At 47.3% G+C, this 26,229-nt stretch overlaps 10 protein-coding genes across 10 annotated transcripts; 3 read left to right on the top strand and 7 right to left on the bottom strand.

Annotated features, from left to right (window-relative positions):
• Window positions 1–491: 491 nt before the first annotated feature.
• On the top strand, window positions 492–1,872 carry N7508_009154 (uncharacterized protein; the record flags this gene model as incomplete). The annotated part of the gene is made up of 3 exons (XM_058467217.1): window positions 492–524; window positions 615–1,078; window positions 1,140–1,872. 3 exons carry the CDS (start codon window positions 492–494, stop codon window positions 1,870–1,872), a joined length of 1,230 nt encoding a protein of 409 aa, XP_058315063.1.
• A 1,878-nt stretch (window positions 1,873–3,750) lies between these two features.
• Window positions 3,751–5,771, top strand: N7508_009153 (uncharacterized protein; the record flags this gene model as incomplete). Its single annotated transcript, XM_058467216.1, has 2 exons — window positions 3,751–3,769; window positions 3,823–5,771. 2 exons carry the CDS (start codon window positions 3,751–3,753, stop codon window positions 5,769–5,771), a joined length of 1,968 nt encoding a protein of 655 aa, XP_058315062.1.
• A 580-nt stretch (window positions 5,772–6,351) lies between these two features.
• On the bottom strand, window positions 6,352–10,883 carry N7508_009152 (uncharacterized protein; the record flags this gene model as incomplete). The annotated part of the gene is made up of 6 exons (XM_058467215.1): window positions 6,352–7,117; window positions 7,174–7,574; window positions 7,645–8,292; window positions 8,352–10,041; window positions 10,123–10,562; window positions 10,620–10,883. 6 exons carry the CDS (start codon window positions 10,881–10,883, stop codon window positions 6,352–6,354), a joined length of 4,209 nt encoding a protein of 1,402 aa, XP_058315061.1.
• Window positions 10,884–11,732: 849 nt separating this feature from the next.
• N7508_009151 (4-hydroxybenzoate octaprenyltransferase) lies at window positions 11,733–12,683 on the bottom strand (the record flags this gene model as incomplete). Its single annotated transcript, XM_058467214.1, has 1 exon — window positions 11,733–12,683. One exon carries the CDS (start codon window positions 12,681–12,683, stop codon window positions 11,733–11,735), a length of 951 nt encoding a protein of 316 aa, XP_058315060.1.
• Window positions 12,684–13,440: 757 nt separating this feature from the next.
• Window positions 13,441–14,989, bottom strand: N7508_009150 (FAD-dependent oxidoreductase; the record flags this gene model as incomplete). Its single annotated transcript, XM_058467213.1, has 4 exons — window positions 13,441–13,851; window positions 13,912–14,282; window positions 14,369–14,640; window positions 14,697–14,989. The coding sequence occupies 4 exons, from the start codon at window positions 14,987–14,989 to the stop codon at window positions 13,441–13,443; spliced, it is 1,347 nt and encodes a 448-aa protein (XP_058315059.1).
• Window positions 14,990–15,782: 793 nt separating this feature from the next.
• Window positions 15,783–16,355, bottom strand: N7508_009149 (uncharacterized protein; the record flags this gene model as incomplete). Its single annotated transcript, XM_058467212.1, has 1 exon — window positions 15,783–16,355. One exon carries the CDS (start codon window positions 16,353–16,355, stop codon window positions 15,783–15,785), a length of 573 nt encoding a protein of 190 aa, XP_058315058.1.
• A 1,450-nt stretch (window positions 16,356–17,805) lies between these two features.
• On the bottom strand, window positions 17,806–19,482 carry N7508_009148 (cytochrome P450; the record flags this gene model as incomplete). Its single annotated transcript, XM_058467211.1, has 4 exons — window positions 17,806–18,233; window positions 18,295–18,951; window positions 19,008–19,221; window positions 19,276–19,482. The coding sequence occupies 4 exons, from the start codon at window positions 19,480–19,482 to the stop codon at window positions 17,806–17,808; spliced, it is 1,506 nt and encodes a 501-aa protein (XP_058315057.1).
• Window positions 19,483–20,380: 898 nt separating this feature from the next.
• On the bottom strand, window positions 20,381–21,350 carry N7508_009147 (SDR family NAD(P)-dependent oxidoreductase; the record flags this gene model as incomplete). The annotated part of the gene is made up of 4 exons (XM_058467210.1): window positions 20,381–20,610; window positions 20,665–20,751; window positions 20,819–21,257; window positions 21,330–21,350. 4 exons carry the CDS (start codon window positions 21,348–21,350, stop codon window positions 20,381–20,383), a joined length of 777 nt encoding a protein of 258 aa, XP_058315056.1.
• An 820-nt stretch (window positions 21,351–22,170) lies between these two features.
• Window positions 22,171–23,414, top strand: N7508_009146 (uncharacterized protein; the record flags this gene model as incomplete). Its single annotated transcript, XM_058467209.1, has 5 exons — window positions 22,171–22,437; window positions 22,505–22,682; window positions 22,737–22,876; window positions 22,949–23,048; window positions 23,113–23,414. The coding sequence occupies 5 exons, from the start codon at window positions 22,171–22,173 to the stop codon at window positions 23,412–23,414; spliced, it is 987 nt and encodes a 328-aa protein (XP_058315055.1).
• A 706-nt stretch (window positions 23,415–24,120) lies between these two features.
• N7508_009145 (cytochrome P450) lies at window positions 24,121–25,895 on the bottom strand (the record flags this gene model as incomplete). The annotated part of the gene is made up of 5 exons (XM_058467208.1): window positions 24,121–24,569; window positions 24,624–25,226; window positions 25,279–25,347; window positions 25,404–25,650; window positions 25,680–25,895. The coding sequence occupies 5 exons, from the start codon at window positions 25,893–25,895 to the stop codon at window positions 24,121–24,123; spliced, it is 1,584 nt and encodes a 527-aa protein (XP_058315054.1).
• Window positions 25,896–26,229: the final 334 nt, after the last annotated feature.

Here is a 26,229-nt window from a genome sequence, read left to right as displayed (position 1 = left end):
GAAGGAATGCGGAAGCTGATCACCAAAAAGATCAGAATAAATTATCAGACACGAACATCCATAGAGGTGAGGTAAAGAAGTACAAGTATGAAGGTCGCAGGCGGAGTGGAGAGGTGAGATTGGCCCCGATGACGCGCGGGCGGAGAGAGGCTGGGCTGCATGGACGCCAGGAACCCGCGACTTGGGTGACACTTTTGTGCAAGATAACCCCTATGATTATTAAGGGGTGTCTGCTTACCCTGTTAAGTTACTGAAGATTTATAACATTATTTTACCTCTCTCTCCTCGTTCGTAGTCATAGCTAGCGGTACATATCTTGGCCCCAATGCGGGGGAACACGTGATGCTCGGAGAAGTTGCCGTCAGATTTAGCCTGTCAACCCCAACTTGGATAAGTCGGACAAAATTCTTCGAATAAGCCTGAACAGCTTGAGTCTAGAGAATCTTGAACAAAATACCTGAACCTCAGTGTACGCACGACCAGACGCCACTATGGTCAAAATCGAGGCCTTCGCAGTTGAACAGGTACCTCCCCGCATTACTCGATCATTCGGTGGCACTCCTTTGTTTCTTACTGTAATGTGAGAGAAACGACATTCGCTAACAAACGTACAGTGGATGGACAAGTATGAGACCATTGCCAAGTATAATACCGCCGAGACCTGCTGCGCCTCCATCTCCGTCGACGATCTGCGCGTGCTGTCAGAGGATAAGGAGTCCAACCCTCTGACCGAGCTTCAATCTACAAAGCTCACATATGGAGCAATTCTTGGGTCCGATAAGCTGCGCACAACTCTTGCCAATCTGTATTCGGCGAAGACACCCGTTCAGTTGCCCAAGGATAATGTGTTGATAACTGCTGGTGCAATCCAAGCGAACTTCTTGTTGCTGTATACATTGGTTGATCCAGATGACCATGTCATCTGCCATTATCCAACATATCAACAACTCTACTCTGTACCTGCATCATTGGGAGCAGAGGTTAGTCTGTGGAAGTCTAACGAAGCGGATGGGTGGCAATTGGACCTTGAAGAGCTAAAAAGACTTATTCGTCCAAATACCAAGCTGATCATTATTAAGTATGAATATCTCTCGCTGAGTCCAAGCTATATATCTGGCTAACAGTACCTTCCTTGATAGCAACCCGCAAAACCCAACTGGAGCTATCATTTCCCATGAAACTCTCAAGCAATTGGTAGAAATTGCGCGTGAGAAGTCTATCATTATCCACGCCGATGAAGTGTATCGTCCAGTCTTCCACGGCATCAGTCCTATGGACTCAAAGTTTCCGCCTTCCCTTATCTCGCTCGGGTATGAACGCACAGTGGTGACGGGATCAGTTTCCAAAGCATATAGCCTGGCAGGATTGCGGGTTGGCTGGATTGCCTCGCGTGATAAGTCGATTATTAAATCCTGCGCTGATTCACGCGATTATACTACCATCTCAGTCGGTCAGATTGACGACGCGATTGCCAGTTTTGCACTATCACCAGATTGCATCCACAACCTTTTGAGGCGCAATATCGACCTGGCCCGGACCAATCTTGCGATTTTGGAGAATTTCATTGAAGACCATCGGTGGGCCTGTGATTGGGTCAAACCACAGGCTGGAACCACTGCATTTGTGCGGTTCAACAAATTGGGAAAGCCCGTAGATGATGTCGCTTTCTGCGAGATGGTACTAGAGAAAACTGGTGTGATGCTCGTACCTGGTAGTCTTTGCTTTGGAGGCGGAGAAGACTTTAAGGGCTATGTCCGTATTGGGTTTGTTCCTGAGACGGAAGTTTTGGAAAAGGGTCTGGAGGCATTGCGAGTATTCATGGAGGATGAATATGAGGATGTTCCGGTAGTCAGAAAGTTAGCCCTGCGGTGACACCCTTCACAATACCGCGCTGTTTAATGAGACTTAAAAAGGACGTGCGCGTGCTTTGGTCGATACGCGCCATTTGCAGATCTGTTTCTCCACAACTCACCTAAAGAACTGACGGTTTCAAAAGTGTATCGAGAACAGGCCATCCAATAAAGCTGCTTTATGATGTGACCGGGTTGAATCTTTCATCGAAGATATAGAATGAACCCATAGAGCACCCTTGGGCCTCTCAAAATTTGGTGGTACCATATCCTTCGCCTTTGAACCTCCCCAGGCGCGGAATTCTCTGCTTCTACTCCTTGAACACAGCTTCTTCCTTCTGTTTTTGAGGTTTGGAGTATCGTGAACATGGGAAATTGATTTGGCGCCTGTATTCAATCGTCTTTAAGTTGTACGGGCTGTTAATAGAGACAGATCTCTAAGGACGATGGATTTTCTACGGGAGAAAGGCCGACTAAATGGCCCCTGGCAGCCGACTAGCTGACAAAGGCCTCAAATCCTAAACAAGAATGTCTATCAACTATCCAATTGGCACTGTTCGGGTGTGGACAACTCTATCGGGGATGTATGAAGAAAGGGCTGTAGAAAAGAGAGAGGAAGAAAACCTCCTAATGTAGAGATAAAGTCGTCTTTCAGCCTCGAAGATCTGCAGTAAATGCTGGGCAGGGAGGTTCTCGGAAGCCCTGTGAATATCTGCCTGAAGCTTTTCAGCCTCACCCTCCCCCATGTCATACTCAAGCTCCTGAGCAGAGGTGGTCCGCTTAATATCATTTTTGGCTGCGCTTTCCGGATCCTGCTTCCTGAACGGAAGCTCTGGATGGCGCTGGAGGAAGCCGCATGACCAGACTTTATGTAATGTTATGCCTGAGCGTTTTGAGCAATGACAAAGAATTCCATTTGCAGCTCCTTGAACTTCTTGTGCGGTCGGCGTCGCCATGCATTGATCTTCGCAACTGACCCAACTACACAACATATTTTCCTGCTCTGCATCCACTGCATTCTTGGTGCCAGGACGGCCATGTTGACCTTCCTAGATCATTAAGTCTTCGACCGAAGATGACGTAGCTGACGTTGAACTCCTTCAACAACTTGCGTCTTGAGACGTCAACGCGGCTATGGAAATGCAGCTATGGCATTCTGCATTCGAGTCTCTTCTCTTCAGCGTCTAACTTCGGCATTGTGGGTACGCGTCAAGAAGGGTTCGAGTCGGATATGGGAATAAGAAAGGGTGGGGTTCCAAGCGTATATGTAGGCGGTGACGTAGGATCAACAAAGCTCAGTGGGATCCACTAGACCTATATCTCACATCGTCTTGGACAAGCATTGGACTCAAGATGATATATAGGAATGGAATTATAATCGGTTGCATCGTGCAAAAATCATACAATTGGTCCGTCCCTATGAAGGTGGTGTTCTCCCGAGGTCAGTATCTATATACTGGGTGCAATGAATATAAGGTGAAATGGTGCAAGCCGAGGAATCAAAAGCTGCAAAGAGTAAAAACAGGCTGGCATATGGTCCGTACCCCGAAAGCGCAAAAGAAAGCCCCAACTACTTAAGTAGCACAACGGTTGTTGAGTGCATTGAATTCATAGAACGTGCATTAAATCTGCCGAGTTATGTCATCGAGCCGAGGCAACTTTCTCAATCTCACCCTCTGAACATCTCACCTTGATAAACCTCCCTGTCCTCTAGCCCAGAGGTACCCCGTCTGTGTCTCTGCTGGAAATTATCGGCACTCAAAATTGTTCAGCCTGAAATACACCGACACGGCATTCCTGGTCGCGCGTACGGAACCGGCGACTCCGTCGACCTATTTCTACCACTATACCCACTCAATACAGTCTTATTCTCTAGGTCTCATTATTGGTCTCATCCACAATGTTGCCTTTTCTTCCAGGTGAGTAAAGGCGTGCAAGTTGGCTTAATACTCGCTAACAAGCTTTTGCGCAGACATTCCCTTGGGTCTTGCCCTGCCTGCCGCCGCCACAACGCTGGCATACTTGAATGCGAAATTATCACTCTCCTACGATGTCAATATGATCAGATCGCTTTTCAAGATGAGCATGAAGCTACGTTTTGCTGAACGTGGCGATCGTCTGAACCTATTTTACACATTGGAAGCCTATGCGCTTGCCTCCGCAACCGCCAATCACCCTTTCATTGTCTACAACGGCAAAACATGGACATTTCATGACACATATCTCATGGCACTACGCTACGGATCCTGGTTCAAGAAGAACCATGCCGTCAAGCGCAAGGAAATTGTCGCTATCGACTTCATGAACTCATCCACATTCCTCTTCATGGTGCTTGGGCTTTGGAGTATTGGGGCAGTTCCGGCGTTCATTAACTATAACTTGGCTGGTAAGCCGCTCACCCACTCGATCCGGGCATCCACCGCGAAGCTCCTGATTGTCGATCCGGATGTTAGCCATTGCTTCCCTGATGAGCAACAGAAGGTTTTGACCTCACCAGGCTTCCGGGATGGCAAGGGCTCGGTGGAAATCGTGTTTCACACCCCAGAGCTTGAGGTTCAAATTATGAGATTGGAACCTATCCGGGAAGATGACAAGGCGCGCAACGGATTGACCCCCCGCGACATGGCTATGTTGATCTACACAAGTGGCACCACTGGACTTCCAAAACCCGCCATTGTTAGCTGGAAGAAGTGCTGGTCTGGCAGTGGGTTCATTGCAGACTGGATGGGCGTCACGCCCTCGGACAAGTTCTTTACATGCATGCCTCTCTACCATAGTTCCGCTTCGGTGCTTGGTTTTGTTACTTGCTTGATGAGTGGATCGACTTTGGTTCTTGGTCGCCGTTTCTCAGCGCGTAATTTCATGAAGGAGGCCCGTGAAAACGATGCCACAATCATTCAATATGTGGGCGAAACGCTACGTTATCTCTTAGGCGTCGCACCTGAAATAGATCCCGTCACTGGCGAAGACCTTGACAAGAAACACAATATCCGCCTAGCCTTTGGAAATGGTTTGCGGCCTGACATCTGGAACCGCTTTAAGGAGCGCTTCAACGTTCCTACCATCGCTGAATTCTATGCAGCAACAGAAGGCACTGCGGGTTCATGGAATATTTCGTCCAACGATTTCTCCGCGGGTGCCATCGGTCGAAATGGCGCCATCGGAGACATCGTCTTCGGCCGTTCAACTGCCATCGTGGATGTTGATCATGAAACCCAGGAGCCTTGGCGTGACCCGAAGACTGGCCTCTGCAAGAGGGTCCCACGAGGTGACCCCGGTGAGTTGCTATTCGCTATAGATGCCAAAGATCCCACTGCGGCTTTCCAAGGCTACTTTGGAAACAAAAAAGCCACAGAGGGCAAGATTATACGTGATGTGATCAAGAGGGGCGATGCCTACTTCCGAACCGGTGACATGGTTCGATGGGATAGAGATGGCCGTTGGTTCTTCTCTGATAGACTGGGTGATACATTTCGATGGAAGAGCGAGAACGTGTCTACTGGCGAGGTCTCTGAGGTTTTAGGCGTCCACCCTGAAGTGCAAGAAGCCAACGTCTATGGAGTAGCACTTCCAAACCATGATGGCCGTGCTGGATGTGCAGCCATAGTGTTCAAGCAACAGATCTCAAGCGGTAAACAGTCCGATTCTGCACTTGAACCATCAAGCGAGGTTCTCGACAGTCTAGCTGCACACTCCCTCAAGAACTTACCCCGGTTCGCTACACCTTTGTTCTTGCGTGTTACACCTGAGATGCAGTCAACTGGCAACAACAAGCAGCAGAAACATGTGTTGCGGACTGAGGGTGTGGACCCAGCCCTTGTTTCAAAGAAGGATTTGGTATATTGGCTTCAGGGTGACACCTACGTACCCTTTAAACAGAAGGACTGGGACCGCATGAACGGTGGTCAAGTTCGACTTTGATCTTGTTGGGGTTTATTTGTTTGTCCAATTTTTCATTTCTGTTCCATCATACCTAGAGCACATTATTTAGTTACCTCCCTCCCTTAGATACCCTCGACAGCCCTTAAGTCATCGATTTGTATACGTCCAATCGGTGTCGTTAGTTTAGTCTAATTAAAGTTTAATGCAAGACATCCACTCATAATAGCGGGCCATAACGGCGACCCGGCCCGTGAACTCTATCGTAGAACTTGTCGCTAGTTCGCTTCTTCTTCATTTTCAGAACCAAATCATAGCACTTCCAAATCAGAATAAAGGCAATGCTATTTGTGTTGAGTAGATGCTAAAATCTCAATCACGTTCTCCAGAAGAACCAAAATTTGCTTTATTATATGCAAGATGATCTTTGTGATGTAATCAGTATTCGATAGAGTTGTGTGAGCAGAGGTATAGACAAGTATAAAGACAGAAAGACAAAAATAGAGAAGCAATAACAGGACAAAGAAAAAGAAAGATTGATGGTAAGATCACCAAGAGTGAATATAAGAAGAAAAGAAGAGCAAAAGAAATGATAATGTCACTTGTTCTCAGTCATGAGATGTTAAGATTTCGTCTTTCTGGCCTTGTCTGCTCGGGAATATGGCAAAACCCGGAAAAGATAATAAAGGAAGATGGCACCGAAGATGTTGAAGGCAAAGTATGCCCAAAGAATCCCGTAATCCCGCCACCGGTGATCCCAGAAAATATCGCGGCTGGCAAGATATTGATCAGCTGATTGGAGGGGACAATACTGACAATGCCCAGTTGAATACCAATTGTAGAGCTTCCCAGGCGCTAACTCCAGATACCTTCCGAGATACTCTCCGCACGTTTGTCCCGCCGGGGCCTCAAAGCTGACCATTTCTCGGTCCGAGCAATGAATTGGACGACCATGTAGTGCAGTCGCACTGATACCACCCACATAATAGGTCAAGGGTGAGACCCTGTGCATCTGGCTCCAGAAGGGGGGCAACGCGCTCGGTGGTTGCATGACACCGTTGGACAACAACGAAAGGACAAACATAAAAAGGGCCAGCATACTTCCCAGAACTGGACTGGGAACCGCAGCGGCTACTAAATGGGCGAAACTGGAGGCAAAGAAGAAGAATTGCAACACGAAAAGAAACACTAGGCCCTGGCGCTCTGGATCTTGGTTTCCACCATAGACAGAGAAATAGAAAGAGGCCCAGGTGCAGGTACCAAGCAAAGCTTGCCAAGGAAGCTCAACGATAATTTGCGAAAAAATGAATACCTTCCAGGAATATGTCCTGGAAGGTCGCTCGCGTAGCTCGTACAGCGCACGCCGGCCGATGAATTTCGGCATTATTCTGTTCACTGTTAACCCATTGTCTTTCTGCACCGGGAATATGAAATGGACACTCACTGGTTTACCATGGTGGAGAAGATGGTACATAAAAGGAACAAGCTGAACAAAGTGTTTTGAAAGCCCTGATTGGAGTTATCGGACATCCAGAATGAGAAGCCGACGAAGAGACCGGATACGATACCCAGAGAAAGCTTAGCCATGATGTACTCCGGCTGGCGATAATATTGTTGAAAATCCCGCTTCATGACCTGGTATAACTGAGCGGTAATTGGCATGGCGAATTCGAGCTCGATCTGTGCATTGATTATCGGGGCCTGAGAGGGATTTGAAGAGATCTGTTGCAAATGATCAAGAACTTCCTGGTTTTGAGGACTCTGTTTCCAGATTTCCACCCAATCAATAGTCTGAGAGCTTTCTTGCGAGCCTTCGCTGAAAACTTCAAGTATGTATTCGGCCGGCTGTGAAGAGATGAATCAGCCATAACTCGTGAAATACTAGGGACAGGGTATATGTAGGTTGGTGACTTACGTTCTCGACTGGTCCACATGAACGTGCGCCGTTTGTTTCCAAATAATCCAGAAGAGTGCGAGAATGGCTCCCAATGTCCCCAAAGTACACAGTCTTGCCACCTTTGGCGAGTAGCAGGAGGCGATCGAATTGTTCGAACATGACGGCACTGGGCTGATGAATTGTGGCAAGCACGGCTTGTCCATGGTCGGCGAGCTTCCTCATAAATGAACAAATTGCCAAAGAGCTCTGCGACTCCAAACCGCTTGTTGGCTCATCTAAAAAGATCAACACTTCAGGCTTTGCAGCCAGCTCGACACCGATAGTAAGAAGCTTTCTCTGCTCGATATTCAACCCTTCTCCAGGATTTCCAATGACAGCTTCGGCGAAATCTTCCATTCCTAACATCTGAATCACGTCTTCCACAAATGCGTACTTCTCTTCCATAGAGACGGACCGGGGTTGCCGCAGTGCTGCACTAAAGCGAAGAGCCTCCCTAATCGTGGCAGTCTCACAGTGGAGGTCATTCTGCTCGACGTATCCAGTTTTGCGACTGATGCTCGTGTCAAGGCCACAGCCATTGACCAGCATCTCCCCCGTTACGACGCCAAGAGTCATTCGCTGGGACAAGACGTCTAAAAGTGTGGTTTTTCCTGCACCAGACATCCCCTGAACTAGTTAGCATGAAGGAAAATAGTTCAATGAACAGTTGAATGAATGTTACATACCATCAGTGCAGTGAAGGTCCCTGGTTTGACCCAGCCGCTAACATCATCCAGCAGTCTTTTGGTTCCTCCCTTCACTGGAATATCGTAGCACAATCCCTGCCAACTGAATACATTCTCTTGCTTTGGTAACAGAAGACGAGATTGCGAGTCAGACTTCATAAGCTCTTTTGATACCTCGGACCTATGCCCAGCCTCTACGTCGTTTGGGCTCAATTTTGCGGGAATATGGCCAGGAAGAAACGAGAGTGTCTTGGGAGCGGATGCTGTGCCTGGGACCAACTCTGTAAGGACGAGGTAAATCACGTGAAATGTGATAAAGAAGGCGACCAAGATCCCAAAATTCCTCCATAGATGACTGTAGGAGTAATCATAATGTTTCGCAATATACCTGTCTCCAGATACAAAGCGCTCTCCCGGAACAGCACCCGCTTCCAAGCAAGTAAAATACAAACCAGACAAAGATGGATAATCAGGTAAAAAATCAACGCATTTGGCTCGCAAGCCGTGAAATTCGTTGGCGACGATTCCTTCAAATGCATAGAAAATTGGATTGAGCCATCGGATCCAACCAAGCCACGGGCGCATATCGGGCTGTGGTATAGTAAAACCAGTATACACTGCAATGCAGATAATGATGATTCCACCGAGTGCCATTGCTTGACTAAGTGTTCTTGTAATCGTGGCCAAGCACCGAAAGAGCCCGGACATAGTCACAACTGAGACAAGTTGGAGAAGGATATAGATGAAGAAATGCCCAGGCTCCCTTTGAAGATGTGCCATGAAGTATATGATGACACTGGCAATCAGACAGCGGAGGAGCTTGATAGGGAGATCTATGATCACTCCAGCGAAGGCCTCGGTGAAGGGGTGAACGAATGTGTAGCGAGCGTGCTTTTCCACAATAGGTCTTTGACTGTACAGGATGTTAATCTCCAGCAAAGCGATCAAGTTGTTTGTAAGGACTGCCAGAAAGATGACCGATGCCCGCTGGGATAGACCCGCAGAAGTGTCAGGGATGTTATAGAAGAGAGAGCCAATTAGGACCGAGATAACAACTTGTACCACTGCAGTCGCAATGATACCCGCACGGTCATTCAGACTTCGTCGATGCGCTCTGACAAGACATAATCGTAACTGCATTGGCACCGAGAGAAGGAATGGGCTGGATGGTCGGACATGGTTGGCCTGCTCGGTATGTTTGGCGTGGTTCAATTTGCTCTCTTCCGGTCCATCGAGAGGGAAGCTCTGCGCGTAATTTTTCATTTTCTCCCGAAGCTCTGCATACTCCGGACTCTGTTTCCAGTATGCTTCGAAGTCCTCCGAAGTCCGCGGGACCTTCTCTGCCATACCAGCTTGGGGCTCACGTTCACTTGGATTGGTGATAGCAGTAAGGAAATCCGCGCTGACCTGTCGAGGATGACGTTTCCACCCCATCTTCTCAAAGTATGCCACGGCATGTTGACAGGGACCAAAATATACTTGCCGGCCATCGTAGAGAACAGTGACATTGTCAAAGGTATTGTACATGGGCTCTGAAGCCTGGTACACTGCTGCGGCGTGACACGTTTTTGTGAGATTGGCAGACAGACGAAGAGCCTGGACAAAATCAAGCGCACTGTTTGCATCAAGACCTCGTGTGCTATTGTCCCAGGCTCCAATGGGAGCTCTCGCTAATGTCATTTCGGCTATACTGCATGTTCGCATTGACCAATTAGTCTATGTGACTAGTTCACACGGCCAAGGCAGTGAGATAGACTCTGGAATCACTCACCTCACTCGTTTTCTTTCTCCTCCACTAACCCCGCGAATATATTCATTTCCCACTTGCGTGTCTTGGGTATGGGAAAGCTCAAACAGGGCCATGGCGACCTGAACTGCCATTTTTGCATATGCGTCGCGACTCATGTTACCCGGCCGGATATGTGATGCGCGTGCGTATGCAGCAAACTCGAGGGTTTCACCAACAGTCAAATGCGGAAAATGATGATCTTCTTCTTGGTTGTATACAACCTCCCCGCGAAACTCCTTTATCATCCTCGCAAACGGGACCCCCTTGTATTGGATCTTGCTAGTCGGATCTAGACTCAAGCCATCTAGATAGCCACAGATCGCCTTTAAAAAGGTTGAACATCCACTGCCCGGGCGCCCCAGCACCAAAAGCAACTCGCCATTGCACACAAGTCCATCGAAATTATGCAGGATGTAGGCTGGCTGTTTATGACTTTGTTTATGGAGAAGGAAGTTCACAATGGATACTGCAGGACGTACAAAGGCTGAAAGAACCGTCGGTTGAACTTGGAGACACGAGCCCGAGCCCTGAATTGAAAGATCCTCAAACAAGATTCCGCGATGTCGAGCTTCACTGGCCGCAGAATCAAGGATATGAATGTTTCGTTTCGCCCATTCGTGCAGATCGAACTGGGAGCAATCCAGAGGTATCGGATCTGTGTGCTTGTCCCACACTTCGGTGATAAAGAGTTGCTCATCTTGACTGGATGGAGCGCGGGAGGAGTCCTCTGGGTAGTTGCTCATTGTTGAGTCGAGGCTCCGTCGCTCGCCAGATCGCTCGCCAGATCGCTCGCCACAATCAAGGTCGGCCATAATGGCAAGTGAGGCCTTTCGTGCTGTTTTCCCAGAAAGAAAGTCGAGTAATCGGATGAGGCTGATAATAGGATTTTTCAGACAATTTCACGTTCGGTCGATTTTTAGCATATTTTAAATTCCATTTATTTTTAAAGCCCCTACAATTTACCCCTACCAGCATTTTTCATATCATCCTCCTATTGGAGATGAATGGAATGTGTAGGTGGATCTTTTGAGTGAAAATTGAAACTAGTGAATGTATCAAAAGCAATACTTATGCCACGCAAGGGTGCGTTCGAAGTCAAATTGGCCGTTCCGTGCCACCTTATGCGTATGGAAGTACTTGAGACATTGAACCAGAGTCCTGAAAGTCTTATCTCTAATTGTATTTGAACGCAATTTGATTAGATATGTTTCATCGTCCCTTGAACAATCTTAGACATGATATAAATCGGGAGTCGGGGATGGATCTACTGATCAGCCAAAGCTCTGTATTGTCAAATGTCCTTGCTTCAGTTACAGTTTTAGTCTCACTGGCGTAAATCTCTTTTACTGGGCGTGATTTACGCTGAAATTGATAATGACTGAAACAAAACTAGCTGGCTCTTGAGAGGCTGATGTTTGGACAACAAATCTCACAAGCAAGCTCATTCCAACATGAAGATACTCGAGAGATGGAGCGAAAGATGACTGTCTACTTGTAATAATGTCAAAAAAAACCGAACGAGAGTGGTGGCTCTTAGATCATCCATCAGGGTCGTGATAATTAAACAAGATAACGGAATTCGGTCGTAATCTTTAGTTCCCACGCACACAGTACTCAATCCCAAGCCCGAGCACCCAGAAGATACTGCTTAGGAAGCAATATGACTTTGCACTCTTCTCCACTCCAGACGATTTACCGATCTGGGTAGCCTTGAGGAGATTCTTGAACCCGAAGAAATGCCCACCGACGGATACAACAAAAAATGGGAGACCAAGGCCAATGAAGAGCCCAGCGGATGCAAAGAGCGCAATGGAACTGTAGAAGAGCGCGTATGCGAGAAGATTTATGGAATTTCGGAACCGAACCGCCATGCTTTTCACGCCGACTTTCAAGTCTTCTTCAGTATCCTGGCAAGCGTAGACCACATCGACCATAATGATGACTGTTGCGATGAACATGAACATACAAACGGTGGGCATAAGATGGTCCAGGGGATTCACCCCTAGACTATGCATCGTCATAGGAATAGCCCACCCGATATTCCCTAGAGTTACCTGCGGGTAATCTGTGAATCTCTTGCCGAAAGGATAAAGCAGGGCGAAGAAGATGATGACAATAGCTTCGATGGTGCATTGCGACGGAAGGAAGAACAAAACCGAGCTACCACACGCAAAGAGGGCAACGGTAAAAATGGCAGCATCCCGTTTTGATACGGCGCCTCGTGGAATTGGTCGAGATTTTGTCCGAGCGATTTGGCGATCTAGATCTGAGTCGATGAGATCATTCCAAACGCATCCAGCGCAGCGTAGAAAGAATGACCAAACAGAGAACAGCGCAAGGCGATGAAGCAGAATGACTACTGGAAGATCTGTGGCAATTGATGCGCTGAAGGCAACACCAACAAAATAAGGAGAAGTATTGAGGTAGATACCCAAAAGTCGATGAATTCGTGTTAATTCAGCGTAAGGCACCAAGGAAGGAGGAAGCAAGCTGAGTATTTTGCTCTGAGGCTGGGATGCCGCCTTTTTGGTCACTGTCGCCATCTCAAAGTAGAAAAAGATCCAGCTCAGACTGTACTGAATGATGGGACGTAAACTTGATGATTAGAAATGAAGCAAGGCAACAGTGAGTAGGGTCTTACGGGGAGGGTAAGAAAGAAACGAGGCCAGCTTGCGAAACTGCTGGCAGAGAAAAAAACCCCGAGCATAGACCAGAGAGGGAAAATGACACAAGCACATCACACCGCTGGCTTGACCCCAAAAAGCTGGGTTTGAAAAGCAATGAAGTCAAATATTCGGCACTCCTTACTTCACAGATCTCATTTTTCACAGGGATAGTAGTGGAGGATCGGCTTATGGCACTGTAACACCACACCACTGGAATGTCATGGCTGGCAATTGAATCCATCATATTCATTTGAGGACCCCTCTTGTAGATCAGTAAATATATGTATGTAGGCTCGTGTATTGCCCGTTTTCTAGCAAGGCTCCTGCATGCATCTTATTGTTTCCCCACCGCGTTGTGATATATGCAAAGGTTCGATCTTCATCCAGTTAAATTTAGACCATAAAAGTGTTGCTGTGTGGAAACAGTGGAAATATCGAAAGTACGATGACGATTGTACATATCATGTGATCGACAGTGGCTAAGTGCTTAGGGCAAGGTCTTGAAGGATCAATAGTGGTTTTGTGCTTTGATAACCGTAGATTTATTTCAAATGACACGATAGATAACAACCGAAAGATCACGCCTGATAAGGTCGAATCCACAAGAAGGCCCAGCAGAGAGTGATGGGAAATATCAATAGCAGTCTCCACGGTAGCTGTGTGGTTGTCTGCACCTTGGAAGATTTTTGAATCCAACCTGGTCCGGATCGTTCAGGAAATGGAAGGAAATCAACCATTTCCCCCGGGCCAGAACCTTAGCGGTTCCCCTTTCTACAATGCCACCTATGTAAGGAAAGACGTAACGACCAGCGAAGGCCTTAGCCCAGTCATCCCGCGTATGGAAACGAGCTCCAAATCTAGATCGCTCGTATGTGCTCTTTGCACGGTCGTATCGCAAGCCTCGATACTCCAGAAGCATTGATTCAATGTGAGCCTCGGATATACTGGGAATACCTCCCAACTGGACAAGCCGGTGAATCAGTGAGGCTAGAACAGCAGCATCCTCAATGGCTGTGTTTGCTCCCTGTCCAATGTTTGGCGTCATCTGATAGTTCAATATTCAGTCCTTGCAATCTCAATGAATTATAGTGTGCTGGGTAATTACCTTGTGCACACTGTCCCCAAGAAGAACTATGCGATTGAAATGCCAGGTTTCGAGTAGGCCTTCCTCAAGCGCAGTCATTGATGCAACAATCCGACTCTTCCAGAGATGCCCAACAGAGATATCACCCAGAATGGAAACATTAGCCAGCTCGGCACAAAGATGTGCGGCATCCTCGGGAGAATAACGAGGGGCATGGGGGTAGACGTAAGCATGATCAAGTTTGTGGATTATAAACCAAAATACTCGTCCATCTTTTCCGTGGAATGTGATCACAGAGAATTTATCTCCATACCGGTTGATATGCTCTCCAGTTTCGAGACCGGGTATCGGATTCGATATCCCAAACACGCACGTATATTCAACCGTAAAACCTGAATAAGCAAGATCATGAAAGTATTAGCATAGAAAATCTGGAAAGGTATTCACTCATGGTAGTGAAAAAACGGAGCTAATCAACCTTTCTTTTCGCTGTGCGAGATATACCCAGGATCCATAGCATCTGCCAGCCGCCACATCTCTGACCTGGTGTGACTATGGACGCCATCTGCACCCACAACAAGATCGGCTTCGAATACGTCGCCGTCATCCGTCAATACACTCGCGCTGTCTGCCCTGAGACGTACTTCCGATACGCGCTTATTGGTAATGATATTCGATCTTGTTGGATAACTTTTGAACAAAATTTCAAGAACTTTCTGGCGATCAAGGGAAATTATAGGGTAACCGAAACTGTGCAACACATGTCAGAACAGTCATTTCTTGTATAATTGGATATGCGATTAAACCTTTCGTGGACTTTCTTGGGTAGCAAACTGCTGAATGAGAATCCATCGGGGAAGGAGATGTGCATCCGGCTTAGCGGTGCGGTGAGCTTCTCAAGGCTACCGTAAACCCCAAGTTGTTGTAAGATCCGGGCTCCATTCGGCCAAATTCCAATAAAAGCACCTTCCTGGGGAGCGATCTCAGCTCGTTTTTCAAGTATGATGTGGTCGATATCTGCTTTGGCCAGACAATGTGCCAAAGTCAAACCAGAAATAGACCCTCCAACAATGATGACTTTGAACTTCGGTTTCTCCATGTTTCCCAATGTTGGACTGGAAAGCAAATGAAGGGGAAAATAAGTGGTGAAATACTGGTGTTGTGCACAAAATAGTGAATCAGAACTTGATAAATTGAGTCCAATGAGATTGCCCCGATCCAGATCATTCATGAGACAGTCTCGGTCTCAACCCCTTGCTGCAGCGGGATCTACTGCATGATGACGATGAGAATTTCACATTAACGTACTGTACGGCCAAGGGGATTGCTAACATTCTTTTTTCTCAGCTATCATTCCACGGCATTCTATTCAGACACACACAAACTGATTTGTGACCCTGTTTTGATCCATACTGTGACTATCCGCTTTGTATCCCCTAGATGAAGTCCTCGGTGGTAATTTACACGCATAATTACATGGCATATAGCACACAGGCCATTACCCTCGAACATTTGACGAGAGCTAAATCAAGTGGATACACCAGGAAGTCAACCAATCTAGCCTTGCCACCATCTCTCTATCTATCTGCACCGCACCATACTGAAGGATCACCCCGAAATGGGCTGTGGATCTTCACTTTCCTCCTTTCCTCCACATATTCACCTATTTGATCTTCTTTTCCGCTGAAGCACTACGCTTTTCCTGACATCGCATAGCATAATACAGACACGGATACGTGATGTCAAGCAAAACAGTCAGCCCAATATAGAATTGACACATTGGGCTCTCAAACCAGGGACCTGCAGGTATGTCACAGAGGTAGTATATTGATAGTTTGATAAAGCCTCCGAAAGTTGCAATCGCACGCAGTGACCTTTCTTCGAATCAGCATTCAAGAACCAGAGGACATGTGAAAATGCATGTACGAGGGAGCAGAGACATACCAGGTCATAATGGAAGCGCCGCGAGTGCTATTCCGGCACAAAAGCTGGCATATCGGCCCGACACTTGCGAGGGTTTGGCATAGGACGCCCCCCCAAAAGAAACCCATGTCAGGCCCAACTTCCGCTGCGAATGATAGCTGACCGGCAAGGAAGGCGAGAATGACAACTGCATAAATGATGTAAATGTTTCGCTTCACGATTGGCACATCATTCCATTCATTTGGCGCGAATTTGAGAATGTACAAGACCACAGCGACGTGTACCATAAACCACACCTTCACACCACCTTCCCAATGGGCACTCGCGGCCGGGTGAACGAAGGCATATACGAATTCCCATGCGATATCATTGCAAAGAGGAAAAATGCCCGTGTTGGGAATCCCCTCTCTCCCAGAAACGTACATCATACTGAAGTAATTCAGAGTCCAGCAGATGCCCGCGAGCTTCCGGAGAAATTCCGCAACGGCAGCGAGTTCATCGCGGTATTCCAAAACAGTCGATAGTAGAGCAGGATGACCCATAGCTAGTAGTTCAAGAAGGGAAGCGTGGATGAGTGAAAGTGAAGTGTATATTGTTTCACGGGGAGTAATATGGATAGAGCTTCCTTCGGAGAAAAGAGTCCATGTCCTTACTCTGTCGAAGCCCGGTCTCTAGGCAGCCGCAGCCTCTCGAGACATCAAGGGTAAGGATTTTCAATGCAAGGACTGCTGGCATTCAGCGGCGCCACACTTCATGCATACATGAAGCATACAGTACTACGGGAGAATGTACAGTAGTAGGCCGCCTGGATGCGTAGACAGGTATACTGTCGGGATCATCAATGGATAGTATGTCGACACGGCTCGTTTGCTACTGTAGACTCCGCAGTGAAGCAAGGAAATAAAGTGGAATTTCCAACACTAAACTCCTAGTTCTCGCATAAACCTGGATAGCTTAAGTCGCGAGTGTTACACTTTTAATGACAGTAGCGATATACCTACCCATTTTGCCGGAGAGGTTGAATTATAGATTTTTTAAAAATGAAAATAAAAATAGAGAAAATAGGGACGACAAAAATTTAAATTAAATTTACAATACATGTCCTATAAAAACTATAAAATTACTAGCGCGATCTGCAGTCCCAGTCGGGGTTTTAACTTTTAATTTTCAAGTTCTGAATGCTCGAATTCCGAATTTTTGACCGCCAAGTCCAGAAATTGAGCTATCAGGCATTTCTTTTTGTGTGAGATAGAGATTTCTTAGGGTTATTGTTGGTGATGAAGTCACCAAAGCCCCCTGAGGTTGACAGTTAACATATCAGCTAGTAGTATCGAAAAATACGTGTCATTCTTATTGGAAAGAGGAAAGGCGAGCTATCGGCGACTGGACTGAGTCGCTGATGTTGGATTCTGTTTTAGTGCCGAAAATGAGCTGATCAGGCAGGTGAAGTAGGTCAAGGGCAGACCAAGAATCAACAAAATTGAGGGAATGATAGTAGTTAAGAGGGAAAGGAAAAAGACCAGCAATATCCTCGAAAGATGAAGGGGGAAGGGGGAAAATAATTAAATCAATGAAATGCCATGAAGCTGCAGTGGAGACTTACGATAGAATGTGGAGATGAAGAGGAGGTTGATCTCACATTAGTAATCTAGTAAGAAGACATCTTTTGTGTACAGTAATCTCTAAACGTACCTAGTGGGCATGTTAATGGTCAGGCTGACATGACCTCAAACCGACCAAGTTCATGGGTCTACTCCTTCTCTGCAGGAAATCCCCTTATTAAGGCTCGTATAATATTAGTAACTTGCCTCCAATGCGCAGCTTTTAGAACTTTCTGAATGCTAATCTGATGACGGGGACTCGTAGCCAGATATTTTACTCTGCAAGTAGTGTTTGAAACAAGATTGAGATTACTGACAAGGCAAGCAAGGCTATCAATCTCTCAGTCTAACCCAACTGTAGTATAACGGAATTTATACTGCCCTTATGAATCTATAGAGGAATTTCCTCCTTCCTGCGTCTGATAGAAACCTTGGCTATCGGGTCTGCCGCCAATCTCATCCCGAACTTCTGCACCTTGGGCTCACAACCATCTGCCAATCGCAAATCATACTTCAACAGAATATGACACAAAGCTATCTTAATCTCATTGGCCACAAAGAAGCGTCCTGGGCAAGCATGCTGTCCAAACCCAAAGCCCATCTGTTCCGGCGACGGCGAAACTAGTTGAGCGGCAGCTTCATTCTTTGGGCTATCCGTTTTACGCATATTTGCAAATCGGTAAGGATCGAATTTCAGCGGATCAGGGTATATGTTTTCATCCCACATCCTGTCGCAGGACACCAGCATCTTGTCGCCTTTAGGGATTATCTGTCCGTCATGAAGAACAACATCTTCTCGGGCGACGCGTGCCATGATAGCTAGGGTCATCGTTAGAATGCGCTGTTCAAGATCTCATGCTGGGGCAAATATTCAACTCACCGATAGCCATGGGTTTCAACCGCTGGCACTCCTTGATGACACTATCCATTAATTTGAGCTTGTAAAGTGTCGTCTTTTTCCACCCTTCAGCCTGAACCACGGTGACGATTTCCTCGCGCAAGTCACGAATGAGATCTTCCCGACCGCAGATGTCGAGAAGAGTCTGAGTGAATAGGTCGGTCGTAGTGTGAATGGCCGCCGCAGAGAGGGCAAGCTGCGCCGCTGCTGGGTCGTAATGGCGTCCCTTAGAAGTATCCTCTAGCCACTGGATCGCATCATGATATTCTACACCCTTGCCTGAGCGCTCAGCGGCACGCCTTTCTTTCAGGACCGGATTAATAATCTTTCTTGCTTGTTTCAGCTGTCCCTGGGCCTTTCGACTCGTTGGCAAGTACCTGACGGCAAACGGACGCAGGAATTCTGGCAGTAGGCGGAGTTCCTGTGCGGCTGTGAATGCGTTGATAGTGTAGTTGATGGTGATATCAAGCCAGTCAGGGTCGCGGCAGATCTTATCCCCAAGGAAGATCCTAGAAGAAAGTTGGGCAACCATTTTCAGGATGGCGGGCTTTAGCTGCATGTCGTGCCACTCTGTTGCGTCTGTCCACTGGGTCTGGAGAACATAGGTAGCCTCGGTGGAAAGCGGGATCATGGCATTTGCTGATGGATAGGTCTTGCCTTAGTAGCGTCCATGACTGACCGACGGAGTTACTTACCCAAATTTTGCGTAATTTTGACGCGGACAGTATCTTGAATAATGTTATCATTGGCCGTAACCCTGAATGGCTCAAAGCCAGGAAGATTGACATGCAGCTCAGTTGCTAAGTTATCGGTCAAGCTCAGTTCTGGGAGGCTACGGACGTCGTTGGCATATTTGGGCGCCAGCATAGTTCTTGTGCCGTTATCAGTGATGATGCGAAAGACTCCAGCCTAAAGACAAGCCTAAATCAACATGTGGCCTAGAAGAATTTGAAGTGAGCATACCTCGTTCAATCCTTTCTTGATCAATGTGGCGGCATCCTTCATGTATCGCGCCCGTGCACGGGATTTGCCAAATTCAAATGTTCTTCTTGCATTGATGAAAGGGAGTTCAGACTTTCGAGACGATGTCAGGATGAAAAACAACACTGAAAGCGTGAGAAGAAGAATGGGTGCCAGAGTCGGAATATGAGATAGTGCTTCGGGCGACATGGTTACCGCTTGTAGGGAGGTGGTTGGCGAACTGAAGGTCTCCAAGCAAACCACCTGCCGATGTCACGTAAAAACGGGGACTTATAAAATAGAAGGATAAAGGAGATTCCGGATCCGATAGAATTTATGCACCTTTGTGCAGGCTAGGGGACAGATGTAGGAATTTCACTACTATTTACCAGCCCCTAGGTCGATCAGTGGCTGGCTGTAGCCACATGCCGCCAATGAGAATACTCCTGCAGTATACTGGGGGCTCTTCTTATCGCAAATCATTGGAAACAGCCGAATTCGTATCGCCCGGTGAAAAAGAAAAGGCCACAATAACAATGCAGCGTCGAAAGCCATTACGCAGGGGGCTTAAGAAAGACACTGCATGATCTTCTCGCCCACCTGCAAGGAGCGAGGGTAGTCATGGAATGCAAGAAGAATTGAATGATAGAGGCATTCGCTGCTTTTGCTTCTATCAAAAATACGTTGGATAGATTGACACTACAAGATGTTCTAGCTCCCAGGCATCGTAGGTGGGAAGTATAATAGAAGTTAAGCAGCACTTTTATACACCTCATAGTTATCACCAGAAGCAACTGTGTACGTGTATTATGGCCATGCTTTACACCGCAGCAATTGTTCAATATGTATTCTATGGCGGATGGGGGACCTCTTTCTTTTCCCCCTGGCGACTAAGTTAATTGCGACGTCAAGTTTTGTTTGCCAAATCGGTCTATAATTGAAATCGCTTAACACGTGCGTCGAACAAGCGCCCTGTGAGCTTGAATTTTCTGATTGGAAAGGCTCAAACAAGGCTTGATTTAAGATCTAGCATAGAATATATTTTATCCTTTCTGTCCTTTGATCATTTTGGTAGTTGAAACAAAAACCGATTTGATTTGAACACCGATTAGATTGTCGACCAGGCATTATCAATGGGGATCACTGCGCCATTGATTCTCCGACTAGCCGAAGAAATCAGGAACAACAGAGAACTAGCAATGTCTTCTGGCGTGATAGCGTATCCTTTCTCCTTGTCCGATGAATGCACCGCGTGTATTGGCGACATGACAGCAAGGGCATCCCTGTCAAACGCGCTAACATCCAGATCCTTAAGAATGCCTGTATCATTGCTGACACCTATTTTCAATTAGTGATGGGACTAACGCGGCCAATAGAATGGGTTCTTCTCACCACCGGGACATATCGCATTGCAACGAATGCCTTCATGCTTGAAACGCCAAGCTACATTCTTGGTCACCCCAATGAGACCGTGTTTGCCTAGGTGTGGGTCTTGTCATTCCAAATTCACCCTCGACGACTGAAACAGAATTGAACGGCAACTCACTCGCCGTATAGGCTACACCAGAGACCGCGCCGCTCAAGGCAGCCTTGCTGGCAACATTCACAATGCTGCCAGACTTTTGCTCGCGCATTATGGGGAGAATCTCACGCATCAGCCTAACAGGTGCAGTGAGATTAACAGCGATGCATCGATCCCACACGCTGTCCACGACTGAATCCGCGCTTTGGTTGTGATCCATGACACCAGCAATGTTCAAGAGTGCATCAATTCTCCCCCCATAGGCCTCGTTACATGCCGATACTACCTTCTGTGGCGTGCAAGGATCAATTAGATTTCCCTGGCAGAAAGCAAACTTGGGATGCCCTTCAAGTGATGTCGGTGGCGAGGAAATATCCACCCCTAGGACCTGGGCACCCTCACTCAGTGCAGCAAGTGTCGTGGTCAGCCCTATTCCAGAGGAGGCACCAGTGATGATGACGACCTTGGTTTCATTCAGCAACAGTCACCCCAACCACAGAGTTCTCCTGGTTGTTGGTATCTTTTCCATACGTACTTGATCTTGAAGTGAGCCCATATTGTATGTAATCGAGTGATAGCACAGCTTATCGAAGGCAGGTGAATCAAAGCTGTTTTGCTCAAATCTAATTGCTTGAAGCCGGTAGTAGAGACCAGCAAGTTCAAGGGAATGCCCAACAACAGATGATCTGTGTGAGGTTGGGTGATCGGCATAGCTCGTAGACTAGCCTCCCTCTACTGCAGAGCCATGCAAGCCACTGACCGACCATGCTGGCTGAGCTGAAGGCAACGTATCATCAGCAAGGGGCTGCGGGTAAGGAATTCACTCAGACCCACACGGCAACGTGTCCATTTCGGCCACTCCCACACTTAATCTCCGTTAAAGTTCATTCAGGGTCTATCGATTTATTTGTCGGTTTTCCCCTCTGCTGTCCGTGCGCCTTCGCCATTCCGACGCAAGGGTGTGAGATTTACTCCTGATGCAACCCTTCCTTCTTCTGAGCACGGTCTGACGATCATGAAGAGCAATACTGTACATGTTCATTATCCAAAGACTTGAAGAAGTACTGTAAAGTAATGTAGATTTCACACCGCCCCTTCTATACCGCCTTTCTTCGATGCGGTATTCGAGCTAGGAATACTGTGCAATGCATCACATGCAGGTGCTTCCCACAGCTGATGCCTTGAACGACCTGCTCTTCTGTGCTGTCTTGACATACGGACGGTCACTGACAAGCAATCGACGCTCGTACCCTCCAATTTTGAATGCGAAGAGTCAGGCGTCCTCCTTCCCATAAATCTCTTTTTTTTTTTGTTTCGTTGGCACGTCCATCTTTTTACGGAGCATTATAGTCGCCAATTGACAGTCTAGAATTAACATGACCAAGACACAGTATACCTTTTCCCCTGGATCGACCGTCCTGGTCACCGGAGCCAACGCGTACATTGGATCGCACGTTATCAACATCCTCTTAGGTCTTGGGTACCGCGTTCGAGGCACTGTCCGCACTCCCAGGCCTTGGCTGAATGAATACTTTGATACGCGCTATGGCAAGGGCTTGTTTCAGACAATCCTGATAACGGATATTAGTGACCCCAGCGCATTTGATAATGCCCTCACTGGAGTGTCTGGAGTAGTTCATATGGTATGTGCTGCCTTTCCTATCCCTATTAAATTAAAACCCTTGGAGCAAAATGATCTGATTGAGCAAGGCCCAAGCTATGCCATGGGATCCAGCAAATAGCGATCCCGTAGGATACACTGTCGCTGGGACTTTGAATATCCTCCAAGCCGCATCCAGGGAACCCTCGATCAAGCGCGTGGTGCTTGCTTCATCCATTGTTGCCGCTGGCTATCCCGAAGGCAATAAGCCTTTCAAGTTTGACACTGGTAACTGATGCTTATAAAATCTCTAGAAGATGTTCGAAATTTAATTGTATCTAGATTCTTGGGATAATTCTACACCAGAAACAGCAATTTCGATATACACTGTTTGCAAGACTGAAGGCGAGCGACAGGCCTGGAAATGGATGACAGAGAATCAACCTTCATTTGTACTGAACACAGTTCTCCCGTGGATGAATGTGAGCTTGCCGGGGCCCCAAACCCTATGTGCTCCACCGACCATCGCTTACATTTTGATTTCGTGTCTTTAGTTTGGTCGAACTCTTCACCCCGAAATTGGTAGCTCAGGTCACAAATGGATCAGGGGCCTTCTAAAGGGGGATACCTTTCCGTTCAAGGTGGTTCCCATCCGTAAGTCATTCGCTTGCCTCCATTTGGCCCCGATAACACCGCTAAACCCTCATCTCACAAACAGCATGGTTCATCGATGTCGAAGACTCCGCGCGGCTACACGTTATTGCGTTGCTGAGCACGGAAGTCAATTCGGAACGATTATTTGGGGCCGCGGCGCCTTTTGTATGGAGCGATATAACTCGCATTATGAAGAAGGCGGATCCAAAGAACATGCTCATTCCAGATGCTCCACAGGCGGAAAAGGCGAGTCTGGGAGAAGTGGTTCCAGCTCAACGAGCCGAGAACCTCATTCGTACCTTCTTTGGAAGACCTGGCTGGACTACTCTTGAAGATTGTATTAAAGCAACTGTGAAGACTGCGTGAATGACTACTATCACTACGGAACAGCGAGGTGTTTTTGAACGCAAGTGTGCCGAGGATATATGTTTCCCACTTCAGGTAGCAAAGGTCCATCTCTGACTTCTATAGTATAGTCTGAAGCTCAATAATACGCATTTCTGTATGCACATTGGAGGCACTGCGTGGATTTTATATTTCATAAAATACCCAATATCCTCCTTTATAATAAGCCTAGACATACCAGTGATCTGCTCAAGTGGGTATAAGTCATTATCGTACTTTAATATTGAATCTTGGAAACAATGACTACTACGAAGGATACCCCTACAATTTCCAGGTAATTTTGTCTTTTTATATTCCAGCTCACTAGACTTGTAAAGCCATTTGATTTGATCCCAGATCCACAGTTGTTTTGTTTTAGTGATCATGGTGGCACTGCCTGTTGATATTTAAACAACCTGGCAGTATAGATTGATGTTGTTCATGAAATTAATTATCTAGTAGACTCCTAGTTTAATGGATGAAGGATTGATATGATCATAACCACAGTCGAAGATTTGGTTTCAACATATATTTATGTGCCCTCCCAAAGGGATTACAATTTTAACTGAGCCGGAAGAAACCTATAGACGGTTCAATAGAGCTCGTATACTAGTCACACGCACAAAAATTATGATCTGATCGCCTATCTCTAACTAGTGTTCCTCAATTCCCCATTGTATTGTTGTTCTCAGGCCATACACGGCAAATCCTGCACTGCAGCGTTGTCCTCACGTCTCCGAATCACAAGCTTAGCTACCGGATCAGCGGTTCGAGAGGTTCCGTGGCGACGAACCTCCGGCAGGCGCTCTTGGTCCAATTTGAAATCATACTTCAACAGAAGTTGACAGAGCGCGATCTTGAGTTCGTTAGCAGCGAAGAACCGACCTGGACAAGCGTGCTGTCCGAAGCCCCAACCGAGGTGGTTCGGCGAGGGCGAGACGAGCTGTGCGGCTGTTTGCGCTTGCCGATTCGGGGACTCGCGCATGCGCATATACCGATAGGGATCAAACTCCTGTGGATTCTCGTAGAAGTCGGGATCCCACATGGCATCGGCAGGGAATAGAACGGTTGTATTTTTCGGGATAAACATGCCATCCGACAGCAACACATCTTTGGTCGCAAGACGACGCATGGGAGCTAGGATCAATGTCAGTCTCCTTTCCCTCGTTCTCGAAGATCTAGGTAACTTACTGATGGCAATAGGCTTGAGTCTCTGGCTCTCTTTGATGGTGCTATCCATCAGAACCAACTTGTACAGCGAGATTTTACTCCAGCCACAGTCGCGGACAACAGTCATGATCTCTTCGCGCAATGCTGTCACCAGATCTTCCCTCTCAGCAATATCGAACAAGACCTGAGTCAACATGTCGGCCGAGGTGTGGATGGCTGCCATAGACAACAGGAGTTGCGAGATAGCTGGGTTATAAGCACGGCCTTTCGCGGTGTCTTCCATCCAGTCAATGGCATCACTGTACGAGACGGGGTTCTTTCCTGCTGCTCTGGCTGCCGCTTTCTCCTCTTGGCGCTCTTTCAAAACTGGGAGGATAAGACCCAGAGCCTCTCGCATATCCTGACGCAGTCTCCGGCAGGTTGGAAGAAACCAGTGAACGACATACCGGAGCATATGGGGCCATTGACGGAGCTGCTCAGTAGCCGTAATCACGTGTACCGCATAATTAATGGTAATGTGAAGCCATTCAGGGTCTCTGCAGAGCTTCTCGCCCAAGAATACCCGGGAAGACGTCTGGGCAATGATCTGCGTGATGCTCGATCGCAGTGGTACCGCATGCCATTCTTTTTCCTGTCAGCTTTCTTACAGAAAAGACCCGAATTAAAATTTACTCACCGCGTTCATTCGTCCAGTGCTTCTCAAAGCTCAGTGCTGTTTCGTGAGAGAGGTGCTCGGTAACACGACCTAGAAGATACATAAATGAAAGGTCTTGGCAGTATATTACCGATATGTTCACTCACCAAGTGTTCTTGTCAGTTTAGTCAACACTGCGTCGTGGAGAATGCGCTCATCCTTAGATCCTTCCCGGAAAACCTCGAACCCAGGAAGGTGCGACATGAGCTCCCTAGCAGAAGCTTTGTCACGACTCAGGTCGGGATGCTGGCGGATCTCCTCGAGGTATTTCGGAGACAAGACGATCTGGCAACCATTGTCGGTGACGAGGCGGAATCCTTTCGCAGACTGTTTCCCCAGAATGGTAAGCATCAGCTAAGAAAGAGAGCAGAAACTGAACAAACCTTGGCGAATCCATCTCTGATCAGGTTGGCAGCACCGGAAACGTAGCCCTTCTTGGACGAGATCTGCCCAAGCTCGAAGATACTTTGCTTGTTGATAATCGGCAGCTTAGAGCCCTGGAACAAGATGTATCGCAGAGCCCAGGTTATCACAAGGACGAGCCCGGCCCCAACAAGCGAGGCTCGTGTATCTTGCATGAGAAACAAATCGACAATCATGTTGGCTGAGTTGAGATTACAGCTCAGCCTTGGCGCCCGAGGTATTCAAGTCCTCAGATAAAACCAAGAGACAGTGAGACTAGGTGCAAGGGCAGCCTCAGAGTCTCTAGCTACGTGTGACCTCAATGTATATGTTGAACGCACAAGGGATTATGCGTTCATCTTGCAGTCAGTATGCTGAGTAAGATAGTGCCGCGAAAGCCTCCCGAGGTCCCGTGGGTGTAGAAGTCAAACGATCTCCATTCCTTGCTTGCTGCAGGTAACCTACACTTAGAGGTGAACCATACATTTTCATGTTGTGTAATGTTGTGCACACTCCAGGGCATGCATGCCA

Source organism: Penicillium antarcticum, assembly GCF_028974205.1.
Source record: "Penicillium antarcticum strain IBT 31339 chromosome Unknown utg000009l_segment0_segment0, whole genome shotgun sequence".
In the NCBI taxonomy this organism is placed as follows: domain Eukaryota; kingdom Fungi; phylum Ascomycota; class Eurotiomycetes; order Eurotiales; family Aspergillaceae; genus Penicillium; species Penicillium antarcticum.
Note: the sequence above shows the minus strand (reverse complement) of the source record. Positions and strands in the feature narration are given on the sequence as shown.